This window comes from Hemiscyllium ocellatum, chromosome 3 (genome assembly GCF_020745735.1).
Source record: "Hemiscyllium ocellatum isolate sHemOce1 chromosome 3, sHemOce1.pat.X.cur, whole genome shotgun sequence".
NCBI classification, from domain to species: domain Eukaryota; kingdom Metazoa; phylum Chordata; class Chondrichthyes; order Orectolobiformes; family Hemiscylliidae; genus Hemiscyllium; species Hemiscyllium ocellatum.
Window position 1 is genome coordinate 9,665,333 of NC_083403.1, and position 15,541 is coordinate 9,680,873.

Consider the following 15,541-nt stretch of genomic DNA (forward strand, 5'->3'; position numbering starts at 1 on the left):
GGTCGGACAAGCGCCCCCACCCAGTTCTATTCCGACTCTAATGTTATAGAGAAAACCAAATGCTCCTGGAAGCCTCCAGAGTCCTGGGGAAGGATCCCCAGGCCATGATGCACAAGGGTTCCAAGATAATGTTATTTCAGAACTTCTCTCCAGCCGTGGTCCACAAGAGGAGGGCATTCGATGAGGCGAAGAAGCATCTAAGAGACCTAGATATTCAATACTCGATGCGTTACCCAGCAACGCTGTGCTTCAGCCACGAAGAATCCACATATAACCTTGGATCACTGGAAAAAGCTAAAGAACTCTTGGACTCTCTTAAATAGATTGCGGGACTTAAACCATATGGATACCGATTTTATTTTGCTTCCCCTCCTTGTTTACCCTTTCTTTCCTTTTTCATCCCTTTTCCATTATCTTTCCGTGGGGGTGGGGGTTGGGTGTGGGGGGCTTGTTCTTTACTCTCTCTTTGGTTTCTTTTTTACAGGTTGTGTGGCTTATTCGATTTGTGCGGGAAGGGGGTTTGTTTTGTTCTACGTCTCTTTAGAGTGGGGTTTTCTTCTTTCTTTCTTCTTTTGTCATTTTACTTAGTTACCTAATACTTGCTGGGATTGTAACTTTGCAGTTTCATATGTTTATATTTTGTATTATGGTTGCTAATCGCACCTAGGTGTTGGTGTGGGAGCGGGGGCGGGAAGCGGGGGGGTGGGTGTGGTCACTGCTTAAAACTCTGGTTTTGTACAATTCTTGAATTCGTCTACTCCATTCTATAACGTCTGGTCTGAGGGTAGGGCCCTCGTCAGGAGAGGTTATAGTGGGGTTACTCAGGTAGTAACACCCCCTGGGAACAAGGGGGAAAGTCTCCTTTCAAATGTGTTTTGTGTTGTGTTTTTTACTTAGGAATAGTCTTTAATTGTGTTGGTGTGATTATTTTAAAGAATTTGTGCATTTGTGAATTTTCTATGGTTTTTATTCAAGGTGTTTTGGGTGGGCTTCTTCCTCCTGGGGGGTCTTGGGCTTGCCTGGACGATCATGGCAAGCTATTCATTTAGGTTGTGCACCTGGAATGTCAAGGGGAGTAATTCGGCAATCAAGAGGAAAAAGATATTATCAAGTCTCGAAAAAGAAAGGTTGACAAAGCTCTCTTACAGGAGACACATCTGCTTGACAAAGAGCACTAAAAGCTGCAACAGGGTGGTTTTGATTGGACTTTTTTCTCATCTTTCAGTTCAAAAAGTAGGGGAGTAGTCATTCTCATTCGGAAGAATCCTCCATTATGTTAAGCCAGATAAAAGATGAGTCTGGACAGTATATATTGATCAAAGCCCTAATATATGGAAAGGAATATGGAATTTTGAATCTTTATTACCCCCCACCCTCCCAGTGTACAATTTTAAATTTGTAATGGAAGCATTCTCTAAGTTGATGGCTTCTGGGGTCCACTATACAATTATAGGTGGAGATTTTAACTGTATTATGGACCCAAAGACAGATAGGATGCCTCAGAGAACTATGGACATATCTCTTAGCTCTAGACAACTGGCGGATCTGAATAAGGAGCTAGGGCTAGTAGATGTGTGGAGGTGCCTTCACCCCCAGGGTAGAGATTTTACTTACTACTCTAACCCACATAAGTGCCATACCAGAATTGATATGTTCTTTGCTCCCTCGATCCTTTTGAATTCCATGTTGCCTTGTAAAATAGGTAATATAGCTATTTCTGACCATGCCGCAGTATATATGGAAGTCAAGACTAGGGACGATGGAATAGGCCCCCCACATTGGCATATGGATTCTTTCCTATTGAAAGATAGCAAATTTATAAAATAGTTGTCTCAGGAATTAAAATCCTTTTTGGAAATTAATTCAGCTATGTCCAGCAACCTGTCGACAATGTGGATGACCATTAAGGCTTATATGCGAGGTTTGGTCATCTCATATTCTGCGACCCAGAAAAGACAAAAGGGAGAACAACAACACCTGCTCGAGGCTCACTTGAAGGCAGCTGAGACAGTGTATGTTGATAGGCCATCTATCACTAAGCTACAAGAGATCACAGCCATTAGGGCAGCCTTGAATACCACACTTACCCAAACAGCGAAGAGGGAAATATTATTCACAAAACAGAGATTATATGAATATGGCAACAAGCCTTGCAGATACCTAGCATATCTTGCTAGAAAAAAAAGTCTCCTCAAGCTATTACGCCCATTAGAGAAAGTGTTGGTACTCTGACTTGTGATCGTAAAAGAATCAATACAGCCTTTAGAAAGTTCTATTTTGAACTGTATAAATTGCAGGACTGTGAGGATAGAACTGAGAAGATGGAGTCCTTCTTTAAAAACTTGGCCTTTCCAGGCTTAACCTCGGAACAGGTCTCGATCTTGAAAGCCCCCCTACAACCCAGGAAGTACTCGACGCAATTAGACAGCTTCAGAGTGGCAAAGCGCCTGGACCAGATGGATTCCAGGGTAAAAGATGAGGTCTGCAGATGCTGGAGATCACAGTTGAAAATGCGTTGCTGGTTAAAGCACGGCAGGTCAGGCAGCATCCAAGGAATAGGAAATTCGATGTTTCGGGCATAAGCCCTTCATCAGGAAGAAAACATTCCTGATGAAGGGCTTATGCCTGAAACGTCGAATTTTCTATTCCTTGGATGCTGCCTGACCTGCCGTGCTTTAACCAGCAACGCATTTTCAACCAATTCAGATGGATTCCAGGTTGAGTTTTATATAGAATTTAATGGAGAACTGGCTGGGCCATTTATAAATATGTTTAATTATTCACATAGTCAGGGCTGCCTCCTGCCTTCATTGAGAGAAGCAAATATCTCTCTCATTCTTAAAAAAAGGAAAGGCCCCAGAAAATTGCTCATCATATAGACTAATATCCTTGCTAAATGTGGATTTTAAAATTCTTTCTAAAATGTTAGCATTAAGATTGGAGAGGGTCTTAGCATACATCATAAAAGAGGACCAGATGGGGTTTATTAAGGACTGCAGATCAACAAATAATATTAGAAGGGTCTTAAATATGATACAAGCCTGTCAACAGGGAAGAATACTGGGATTAGTTGCCTCCTTGGATGCAGAGAAGGCTTTTGATCGGGTAGAATGGTTATATCTTTTTTATGCACTGGAAAGGTTCGGTGTCGGAGAGGTATTTTCTAAATGGGTCTCAGTATTATACAATCACCCTAAAGCAGCTATGATCACCAATGGTTTAGTTTTGGATAGCTTCAGTGTTGATAGGGGCTGTCATCAGGGATGTCCTCTCTCACCATTGTTATTCGCGCTAGTAATCGAACCACTAGTGGAAGCTATACGAACTGACCCTAACATACCTGACCCATACCCAAGGGTTGGTTCAGGTAAACATAAGATTACTCTCTATGCAGATGATGTCCTCCTTTTCTTAAGTGATCCTTTGATATCTGTGCCCTGCCTGATTCAAGTGGCCAATCTATTTAGTATGTTCTCAGGCTATAAAATCAATTTTATGAAATCACAGACCATGCCGTTGGGTGGTCTCACCAGTATATCCAACTTACCGGATGGATCTTGTTTTCCCTTTTGGTGGTCACTGGAAGGTTTTCTATACTTAGGTATTTTTATCACCCCAGTATTTGGTCAGCTGTACAAAGCCAATTTTGTGCACCTATTAGAGAAAATAAGGCAGGACCTTCAACGCTGGGGAGCTCTCCCAATATCCTGGTTAGGCAGAATAGCCGTGGTTAAAATGAATATTCTACCTCGTCTTCTATATCCTATGAGAATGCTCCCTCTGATGTTGCCGATAGTTGGTGTTGCTTAAGCTCCACAGCTGGCTTGGTTCCTTTATCTGGAATCAGAGAAAGCCATTTATCAAAATAGAAAAGCTGCAGCTTCCACAGGCAAGGGGAGGACTGGACTTCCCAGTCTTTAAGAGGTATCAGTTGAGCTCCTTATTATTTTATGTCGCTGATCAGGTCTCTTGTGACCCACAATCAATTTGGTTAGACATTGAGACCTCCCAAACAAAGTGTCCCCACATCAATCTTTTATTTATGGATAAGATGAGAGCTATTATGGACTATTGCAAAACCTCTATTGTATTAAATACAATTAAAGCCTGGAGGATAATGCGACAAGTTGAGGGTAACCTGCAAAAAACCTCCCCTTATACTCCTATAGTGGGAGCATCGGGATTTCAGCCAGGGCTGACAGACACTACATTTAAAACTTAAAAGTGCAAAGGTATCTCTTGCTTGGGGGACCTGTTCGATGGGGAGGTTATGATGTTTTTGAGCAGTTGCACCAGAAGTTTGGACAGCCTAACAGGGACCTTTTTCGGTATTTCCAAATAAGAGATTATATACAGAAGAAGACCACACTGATAGGCAATCCCTACAAATCGGATAGGGAAAGAAGAGTGCCATGGCCGATGGGGTCGCCCTCGGTCAGTACTCTTTATCACTCATTATTTAATGAGGCATCGAAAGACATGGAATGATTATTTAAAACATGGAACCAAGAATTGGGGTTAGAAATCTCTTTAGAAATGTGGGAGGACATCTGGGAAAATGCCAGAAAGGTCTCTATTTGTAATAGAGCTCAAGAAATTCCATTAAAAATACTCCACAGGGCTCATATAGCACCTGAACGACTTACAAAATTTAAGGTAGGAGCATCCCTAATGTGTCCTAAATGCAAAATAGAAGTTGGCACTCCCACACATTGTTTATGGACATGCCATAAGATCTGCAGGTATTGGGACAGAGTAGCAAATGCCTTGACAGAGATCTTGGGTATGGAGATTAGATTGGATCCAGTGTCTCTACTCTTGAGCTTTTCAGATTTTCCCTCCCTGGGTGTACATGAGAGGAAACTATTTTCCATTCTCTCCTTTTGTGCAAGGAGAAATATTTTAGTGAACTGGGCAGCTGAAGGCCCTCCAGGACTTTCGAACTGGCACAGGTTAATAATTATGGAATATATCCCCTTGACTTCCTCACAAATATGGTGCACCAAAAAACTGAATTAGCCTGCTTGGGAAAAAAAAACTGCAGTCCTCACTTTCTCCTATAAAATATGGCAGCCCTTTTTGAACTATATTGACACAGATATTTCGGCCATGTTGCCCAGGGCTTTTGTCTGGCTGTGGTAGTGGTTCTGGCTGGTCCGGGGACACCCGGGAGGAAGAATCCCGTATAAATACGGGCTTCATTATGACTTGATGTAAATCTACTTTGAGCATGTTATTTAATTATTCTGTTATTTATCGCTAGCAATGTATGATATCCTATTTTATATTTTGGTTGTTTGTAGGATAGATCAGTAGTTAGTTGGGTTTTTCTATTTTTCTTGTTTTGGTTATTATTTATTTCTTTTCTTTTTTCTTATTTATTTAATTTTATATTGGTGCTTATAGTTGTTTGTATTACTTTTGTAATTTTGTAAAAAAATCTTCTAAAATGTCCTTTTTTCAATAAAAATACCTATTAAAAAAAAATCACATGTCTGTACAAGAGTATGCATCCCCTTAATAGTCATTACAGCTGGAGTAAACCTTCTACTCTGGAATACCCTCGATCATGCCATATCTGACCCACTTCTTTCACTAAGATTTTGGGATGCAATCTCAATCTCCCCTTATGTGACATCTTGTTTCGATGTTCAAAATGTGCATATATGTGAGTGGTTATTTTTGTAAGATGTGTAATTTTATTGCTCCTGTCAGAGCATACAATGTTGGCAATCTAATGGATGACTTGAAGATATTGTACAGAACAGCTGGGGCAGAAGGCAAGGGAATCACTTTCATATTCACTGATAATGAAATTAAGGAAGAGTCCTTTCTCGAATATCTCAACAATGTACTTTCTTCTGGAGAGGTATTTAATTTCTTAATTTTCTTACAACCTGAGCATTATGTTTCTTTTACATGTGTCTTCTGATTTAATATTTTCAACCATTTATTTTAATTCACGTCCATATGTATATACTGCTGCTGTAGCCATTAGTTCTTAGTATCCATCCAATAGTTAAATTTAAAAATTCTAACTGGATTATTAGTAATTGTATAATGAAATATAAACATGCCAGAATGTAAACAATAAAACCACAAGATATAGGTGCAGAAGTAGGCCATTCAGCCCAACATTTCTGCACTACCATTCAATGAGATGTTACTCCTTTGTCTTGGCTTCCGGAATCAGTCAATCTTTGCAATCGTTAGACGTATCAATTCCAAGAACCTGTGCTGGAGAGGAGAAGAAAGTTTGGTCAGAGTCAAAACATTAAGCCTGCAGCAGGGATTCAAATTCTGCAGTGTGAAAGTGGAATTTCACTTAACTGTCAACACTTTACTTCAGAGGCTGAGGACATAAAGGAAGTGTTCATATATGAGGAGATGCTTCTGAACTATGGCTGATGGCATTCAATGGGCAGGTGTGATGATATTACTTGGATCTAAGAAAAGTAACTCAGAATGGTGAAAGATATTTGGAATGCATGCGAGATGTGACTGTTGGTAGTATTCTCACCTCTGAGTAAGGAAGTTGGGCGTTTCACAGGTGAAGGCTCACTCCAAGAATTGAACTCAAAAAAAAGATTTCACTCCAGTGCACTGAGAGAGTGCTGCATTGTTGAAGGTGTCATCACTCACCTGAGAGAAAGCGAGGATTGCAGATGCTGGAGATCAGAGCTGAAAAATGTGTTGCTGGAAAAGCGCAGGAGGTCAGGCAGCATCAAAGGAGTAGGAGAATTGACGTTTCGGGCATAAGCCCTTCTTCAGGATTGAGGACGGTGTGCCAAGCAGGCTAAGATAAAAGGTAGGGGGGAGGGACTTGGGGGAGGGGCGATGGGAATACAATAGGTGGAAGGAAGTTAAGGTGAGGGTGGTAGGCCGTAGAGGGGTTCGGAGCGGAGAGGTCAGGAAGAAGATTGTAGGTCAAGAAGGCGGTGCTGAGTCCAAGGGTTGGGACTGAGAAAAGGTGGGGGGGAGGTGAAATTTCTATTTCAGGACAGAGGAGATGACCTGGGGGGCATAGTGAGAGATATATTTCAAGGCAGAGGAGATGACCTGGGAGGTGCAGTGAGAGATCTCACTGCGTCCCCCAGGTCATCTCCTCTGCCCTGAAATAAAAAAACTGCATCCGCTGCAACCAAAGTGGCCTCCTCTATATTGGGGAGACAGGCCGCCTACTTGTGGAACGTTTCAGAGAACACCTCTGGGACACCCGCACCAACCAACCCAACCGCCCCGTGGCTGAACACTTTAACTCCCCCTCCCACTCCGCCAAGGACATGCAGGTCCTTGGCCACCTCCATCACCAGACCATGGCAACACGACGCCTTAGGAATCCTCCAACCACAAGGGATGAATGCAGACTTCTCCACCTTCCTCATTTCCCCTCCCCCCACCTTTTCTCAGTCCCAACCCTCGGATTCAGCACTGCCTTCTTGACCTACAATCTTCTTCCCGACCTCTCCGCCCCCAAAGCCTCTCCGGCCTAATACTCTCACCTTAACCTCCTTCCACCTATCACATTCCCAAAACCCCTCCCCCAAGTCCCTCCTCCATACCTTTTATCTTAGCCTGCTTGACACACCCTCCTCATTCCTGAAGAAGGGCTTATGCCCGAAACGTCAATTCTCCTGCTCCTTTGATGCTGCCTGACCTGCTGCACGTTTCCAGCAATACATTTTTCAGCTCTGATCTCCAGCATCTGCAGTCCTCACTTTCTCCTAGTTGATTTTAATCTACTGCAAATCCTCTTGCAAGGATGCCTTCCTTGAAGAAGCTCTCCTCCTCCCTCTACAAAGATCTCAGTGAGTCCCTCTATTACTGCATCCCCCAGGTCATCTCCTCTGCCCTGAAATAAAAATCCTTCATCATTTCCGCCACCCCCAAACAGACCCCACTACCAAGAATATATTTCCCTCCCCTCCCCTATCAGCATTCCAGAAAGACCACTCCCTCCTCGACTCCCTCGTCAGGTCCTCACCCCCCACCAACCCAACCTCCACTCCCGGCACCTTCCCCTACAACCGCAAGAAATGCAAAACTTGCACCCACACCTCCCCCCCCCTCACCTCCCTCCAAGGCCCCAAGGGATCCTTCCATATCAGTCACAAATTCACTTGCACCTCCACACACATCATTTACTGCATCCGCTGCACCCGATGTGGCCTCCTCTACATTGGGGAGACTGGCTGCCTACTTGCGGAACGTTTCAGAGAACACCTCTGGGACACCCCACCAACCAACCCAACCACCCCATGGCTGAACACTTTAACTCCTCCTCCCACTCCACATGCAGGTCGTTGGCCTCCTCCATCGCCAGACAATGGCAACACAACCCCTGGAGGAAGAGCGCCTCATCTTCCGCCTAGGAACCCTCCAACCACAGGGAATGAATGCAGACTTCTCCACCTTCCTCATTTCCCCTCCCCCCACCTTTTCTCAGTCCCAATTCTTGGACTCAGCACCACCTTCTTGACCTATAATCATCTTTCTGACCTCTCCGCCCCCAACCCCTCTCTGGCCTATCACCCTCACCTTAACCTCTTTCCACCTATCGCATTCCAAACACCCCTCCCCCAAGTCCCTCCTCCCTACCTTTTATCTTAGCCTGCTTGGCACACCCTCCTCATTCATTAAGAAAGGCTTATGCCTGAAATGTCAATTCTCCTATTCCTTTGATGCTGCCTGACCTGCTGCGCTTTTCCAGCAACACATTTTTCAGCATCATTCACCTGAGGTACAGTAGTCCCACTATACCCACAGGGCATATGTTCCAGGACCTACCATGGAAGCCCAAAACTGCAGATAGGTACGAACCCATTATTTAAATGGGAAAATTACCTTACTGACAGCCCCCGGTACCTGGTTCTGAAATGTTCCTTGTAATATGTTTGGGCCATGGTAAACCATAGATAACTGAAACCCTGGTAATCAGAACCGTGGATAAGGCGGCTGCACTGTATTTGGCTGGATCCTCTCAATGTTCAGGATTAGTACAGGATTCTTCCTGAATCATTCAGCAATGTAACTGGAATTGGAATAAAAAGCTCATTCTTGTTGTAAAATAGAAAATATTCACTTGTTTGAAATGGTGCGATGACCTGATGGATCTCACTTGTATGATTACAGGTGTCCATTCACCCCACGTAACTCCACTGTCTTTGCAATTTGAAACATTACAAAGGTTAAAGTAAACCTGCTAAAAATAACTGGCTTATCAACTATAATAAGCCATTTGAATGGAGTAAAACTGAATCCAATAATACATATGAAGAATAATAGATCTTTTCTAAACAGCCTGATCAGAAATGTTATGACACACTGAAGCAGATGGGACTTGACTTTTGGCCCAGAGATAGGGACACTATCACTCTTCCAGAAGATCCCTTCTGAGGCACTGTATATTTAACTTGTTTGGTTTTTTTTCTCTTTGATAGGTATCAAATTTATTTGCTCGGGATGAACTCGATGAGATTACTCAATCCCTGATTGCACCGATGAAGAAAGAAGCACCTCGCATTCCTCCTACTTTTGACAATTTATATGAATATTTTATCAACAGAGCTAGAACTAATCTACATGTTGTCCTCTGCTTCTCTCCGGTCAGTTCCTCACCGTTTTACAACTTCATAACCTTAAATAGATAGATTACGTTTCATGGTGACTGTCTCTGTCCTGGTAGAACCTGGAAAGGAAGGCAAGGAATCCTCTGGGGCTCTTCACTCTTGCTTCTCAGGTGTGGTGTTGGATGTGCTAGGGTTGAGGCTTATCTTTTAGGTTTCCAAGACAGGGATTGAAGGTTGGAATGAAAACCTCAAAAACCTCTTAGTGTGTCAAGCTGCCACACTTACCTTGGGTGTTCTTAAGATGTTATTGCTTTCTGTACACCTGGAAAGAGGAGAGTAGGGCCTTTTCATCAGATGGCTGCTGATATTCAATCTCCCCACCAGTTCAGGCAGAAGGCACAGTCCCTTCACTCTCCGAGCTCAAAAGGCATAGTCCCCTCATTTTCCTCTGCACTCCTTGAAGGAGGTCAGTAATTTTATGTCATCTGTCACCTCTCACTGATCAGGATATGCTCGTAGTTATTTTGCATTTTCTACTGCTGCAGTCACAGTGAAACATTGGGAGATGTTAGCTTGGTTACATCTGTAACTGCTCTGAATTCAGAACTACTAATGGAGATATCAATTCTCAAAGTTGGTAAGAAGGATGAGGTATTGCGCACATGAGCAGGTAAATCTTCTGAATGTCGGGTTTTGTTTCATCAAAAGATAGAGTAGGTTTTGTCTCCTTGTGTCCCTGCTGAACATGGGAATAGGAACAGAAGTGGATCATTTAGCCCTTGATCCTGCTCCACCTCCATCATTCAATAAATCTATGGCTGATTTGTTTGTGGTTTGAAAACTACATTCCCATCTACTACCAACAACCCTTGATTCCTGTGCCTACAAGAATTTATCCACCTCTCTATAATATCTCTAGCACCTTCTGAGGCAAAGTGCCACAGTCACAAAACTCTGAAAGAATACGTACCTCCTTGTCCCTATACTGAAACAGGGATCACTACTTTTGGACTGATCCACAGAGGAAACTTCCTTTCAATGTCCACCTCATTAATTCAGGAACTTACGCACCAATGTCATCTACTGTGTCTATTGCTCTCAGTGTGGTCTCCTTTACATTGGGTGGATAGGATGACAACTTACAGAACGTTGCAGAAAACATCTCCGGGACACATGCACTAAACAACCCCACTGCCCTGTGGCCGAACACTTTAACTCCTCCTTCCATTCTGGCAAGGTCATGCAGGTCCTGGGCCTCCTCCACCACCAAACTCTAGCCACCAGGCACCTGGAGGAAGAACGCCTCATCTTCCGTTTTGGAATCCTCCAACGCACAGGATCAATGTCGATTTCATCTCTCCTCCCCCCACCTTATCCCAGATCTAACCTTCAACTTGGCACCACCCTCTTGAACTGTCCTACCTGTCCACCTTCCTTCCCAACTATCAGCCCCACCTTCCTTTCTTACCTATCACCATCATGCCCCACCTTCATCTGCCTGTGGCATCCCCAGCTACCTCCCCGCCCAAATCCACCTCCCTACCATTTATTTCTCTGATCCCTTGGGCTACACCCTCATTCCCAATGAAGACCTTATGTTTGAAACGTCAACTTTCCTGCTCCTCAGATGCTGCCTGACTGGCTGTGCTTTTCCAGCACCACACTTTTCGACTCTGATCTCCAGTGTCTGCGGTCCTCACTTTCTCCTAGCTGAATACAGGCTCAACCAAGCTGTTCCCATTCAAAGTCCTGCCATCCCGATATCAACCTTGTGAACCTCCTCTGCAAGGCCTCTCTGGCAGATCTCTCCTTTCTTAGGAAGTGCAATTAAAACTGGATACAATCCCCCAGCTATGACCTCTGCAATTTAAGGAAGATTAAGGAAGGTAAACAGATTATGGGAAGATGTAGAGGCAACAGGGTGGTAGTGATGGGAGATTTTAATTTTCCCAACTGGCTGGAATATACTTAGTGTCAGAGATCTGGATGGGGCAGAATTTGTAAGGAGAGTCCAAGAAGGTTTTCTAGAGTAGTATGTCAATAGTCCAATGAGGGAAGGGGCCATATTGGTGTTGAGGAATGAGCCAGACCAAGTAGTAGAAGTTGCAGTGGTGGATTTCTTTGGGAATAATGACCACAATTCTGTAAGTTTTAGAATATTCAAAGACAAAGATGAGAGTGGTCCTAAGGGAAGAGTACTAAACTGGACCAAGGCCAATTATATAAAATTCAGCAGGAGCTGGGAAATGTGGATTGGACACAGCTACTTGAAGGAAAGTCCACATTTGATATGTGGGAGACATTCAAAGATAGGTTAAAGATAATGCAGGATAGGCATGTCCCATTGAAAACAAGGGATAGGAAGGGCAAGATTCGTGAACCATGGATGACAGGAGAAATCATGCAATTAGCCAAGAGGAAAAGGGAAGCATATATGAGCTCCAGGCAGCTAAGAACAGAATGGGCCTTGGAGGAATATCAGGAGAGTAGGACCAATCTTAAATGAGGAATAAAGCGGGCTAAAAGGGATCATGAAATAACTTTAGCAAGCAGAACTAAGGAGAATCCCAAGGCCTTTTATTCATATATAAAAAGCAAGAGGGTGACTAGAGAAAGGGTTGTGATTTGGAGATGCCGGTGTTGGACTGGGGTGTAAAAAGTTAAAAATCACACAACACCAGGTTATAGTCCAACAGGTTTATTTGGAAGCACTAGCTTTCAGAGTGCCACTCCTTTATCAGGCGGTTGTTTTGGTCCACTAGAGGATAAGGAAGGAAAGTTGTGTGTCAAACCTGAGAAAATGGGTGGAATTCTCAATGATTACTTTGCAACAGCGTTCACTGAGGAGAGGGACATGGTGAATATTGAGATTAGAGATAGAAGTTGGATCACATTGACATAAGGAGGGAGGATGTGTTGGGTAGGCTAATGGATATTAAGGTGGACAAATACCCAGACCGGATGGTATCTATCCCAGGTTGCTGAGGGAAGTGAGAGAGGAAATAGCTGGGGTCTTGACAGATATCTTTGCAGCATCCTTAAACACAGGTGAAGTGCTGGAGGACTGGAGAATTGCTAATGTTGTCCTCCTGTACAAGAAGGGTAGTAGGGATATTCCAGGTAACTAGCTATAGGTGGGTACTGCAGGTGTTGGAGATTAGAGTCAAGATTAGAGTGCTACTGGAAAAGCACAGCAGGTCAGGCAGCATCCGAGGATCAGGAAAATCAATAGTTCTGGCAAAAGCCATTCATCAGGAACCTTTCAGCACCACTCTAATCATATTCCAGGTATCTGCAGACCAGTGAGCCTGACATCAATGGTGGGAAAGTTGCTGGAGAAGGTAGTAAGGGATAGAAACTATTTATATTTGGAAGAGAATGGGCTTATCAGTGATAGGCAACATGGTTTTGTGTGGGGGGAGATCATGCCTTACCAACTTAATAGAGTTCTTTGAGTAAGTGACCAAGTTGATAGATGAATGAAGGACTGTAGATGTTATATACATGGAATGTAGTAAGGCATTTAATAAGGTTCCCCTGGTAAACTAATGGAGAAAGTGAAGTCACATGGTGTGCAGGCTATTCTAGCTAGATGGATAAAGAACAGGAGACAGAGAGTAGTAGTTGAAAGGAGTTTCTCAAAATGGAGAAAGGTGACCAATGGTGTTCCACAGGGATTAGGGCTGGGGCCACTGTTGTTTGTAATATACATAAATTATCTGGAAGAGGGCATTGATGGTCTGATCAGTAAGTTTGCAGATGACATGAAGATTGGTGGAATAGCAGAAAACATAGGGGACTGTCAAAGAATCCAGAAGAATATAGATACAGACTGGAGAGTTGGGCGGAAAAGTGGCAGATGGAGTTCAATCCGAGCAAATATGAGGTGATGCATTTTGGAAGGTCTAATTCTAGAGTGAACTATACAGTAAACAGAAGAGCCTTGGGAAAAGTTGATGAGCAGAGAGATCTGGGAGTTCAGGCCCATTGTACCCTGAAAGTGGCTGCACAAGTGGATAGAGTGGTCAAGAAGGTATATGGTATGCTTGCCTTCATCGAATGGGGTATTGAGTATAAGAGCTGGCAGGTCATGGTAAAATTGTACAAGACTTTGGTTTGGCCGCATTTAGAATAATGTCTACAGTTCTGGTCGCCACATTACCAAAAGGATGTGGACGCCATGGAAAGGGTGCAGAGAAGGTTTACAAGGATGTTGCCTGGTATGGAAGGTGCTAGCTATGAAAAGAGGTTGAGTTGGTTAGGATTGTTTTCATTAGAGAAAAGGAGATTGAGTGGGGACCTGATTGAGATTTATATAATCATGAAGGGTATAGACAGAGTAGATAGAGATAAGCTTTTTCCCAGGGTGAGGGATTCAATAAAGAGAGGTTACATGTTCAAGGTGAGAGGTGAAAAGTTTAAAGGGGATACACGTGGCAAGTACTTCACACAGAGGATAGTAGCTCCTGGAACGCATTGCCAGCAGAGGTAGTAGAGGCAGGCATGGTAAATTCTCTTAAGGTGCGTCTGGACAGATCCATGACCAGGTGGGAGCAGAGGGATACAGATCCTTAGGAATTGGGCAAAAGGTTTAGACAGTGGATTTGGATCGGCTCAGGCTTGGAGGGCTGAAGGCCTTGTTCCTGGGCTGTAAATTTTCGTTGTTCTTTGTTCTTTATTTCACTACTTTCTTGTAATGAAAGCCAATATACCATTTGTCTTCTGCATTTCTTGCTGCACATGCCTGTCTACTTACATTGACTGATGTAACAAGGACATCCAGGTTTCTTTGTACATCCACACTTCCTGACATAACACCATTTAAATATGTAATGGACCAGACTAGACCCTCTCAAAATATTTTAAGAAGGTAGCCTGGACCCTAACTTTGGAGAAAGTGAGGACTGCAGATGCTGGAGATCAGAGTCGAGAATGTGGTGCTGGAAAAGCACAGCAAGTCAGGCAGCATTTGAGGAGCAGGCGAATTGATGTTTCTGGCATAAGCCCTTCATCCGGAATGAGACTTCAGCTGAAACATCCATTTTCCTGCTCCTCAGATGCTGCCTGACCTGCTGTGCTTTTTCAGCACCACACTCTCGATTCTGGATCCTAACTTTTTCCAAATTTAAAGGCAAATGTCAATTACTGTGTTCTAGATTTGACTGCTCAAACTATTAGATGTTAAGCAAAACACAATTTATTCAAACACTTTAGTTAAAAGGCAACAAAAGAAGGATGGACTTAGAATACCTTAACTCCACTGGAAAACATAACAGAATAATAGATACAGTAACTGTTAGTAATTAGCTGTTCCACTAAAGTAATATCCCATAAACATACCTCTTGGCAAAACGGTAAGTTCGGACTCAGGTTGTCTCACATGCAATCAGCAGCAGAGAGAGAGAAAAAATATCATGTGAAAACTCAGAGACAGTAGCAGCCCAGAGACATTTACAGCAGCTTCCAACCTATTGAGACTCCAATAGTAACTGCTGAAAGCTAAAACTAAAAATAAGTAGAAATCCTGGTCTTTGAGATCTAACCCACGCCCAGTCAGGCTGCTTCTGTTCCAATTTTAAAAAAGGTCTCACAAGCTGTTAACGTTACCACAGATCACTCAACAGCTTTCATTTGATATCTCTATTAATAGAAACCAGGACAAAATACACCTCTTAAAGCCACATCATCACTATACTTCCCCACTTAAAAATATAATCAACCATTTTTAAAAGCTCTTAGTCTTACTGTATTAGTACACTACAGTACATAGACATTACATTGACTCTAAGCATGCAAACATTCACTGTAACAGTCTATTTCAGTCCATTTACTGTCACCACATTGCGCTTCCGTCTTTCTTCACGAGAGTTGGAACAGCACATTGACAATACGTTCTCTCATCCTGTCATGTATCATTTTCAAATTGAATGACTGCAATAATAAACTCTGTCTAAATAGTCTGGAATTGTTGT

The 15,541-nt window shown here is 43.1% G+C and overlaps 1 protein-coding gene across 1 annotated transcript in view; it reads left to right on the forward strand.

Annotated features, from left to right (window-relative positions):
* LOC132834399 (dynein axonemal heavy chain 8-like) overlaps positions 1-15,541 on the forward strand; it is a 1,143,262-nt gene that overhangs the window by 925,645 nt on the left and 202,076 nt on the right. Inside the window, exons 62-63 of the mRNA XM_060853284.1 lie at positions 5,716-5,869; positions 9,441-9,605. Coding sequence (XP_060709267.1) covers positions 5,716-5,869; positions 9,441-9,605 — 319 coding nt within the window. The remainder of the gene's footprint in view (positions 1-5,715; positions 5,870-9,440; positions 9,606-15,541) is intronic.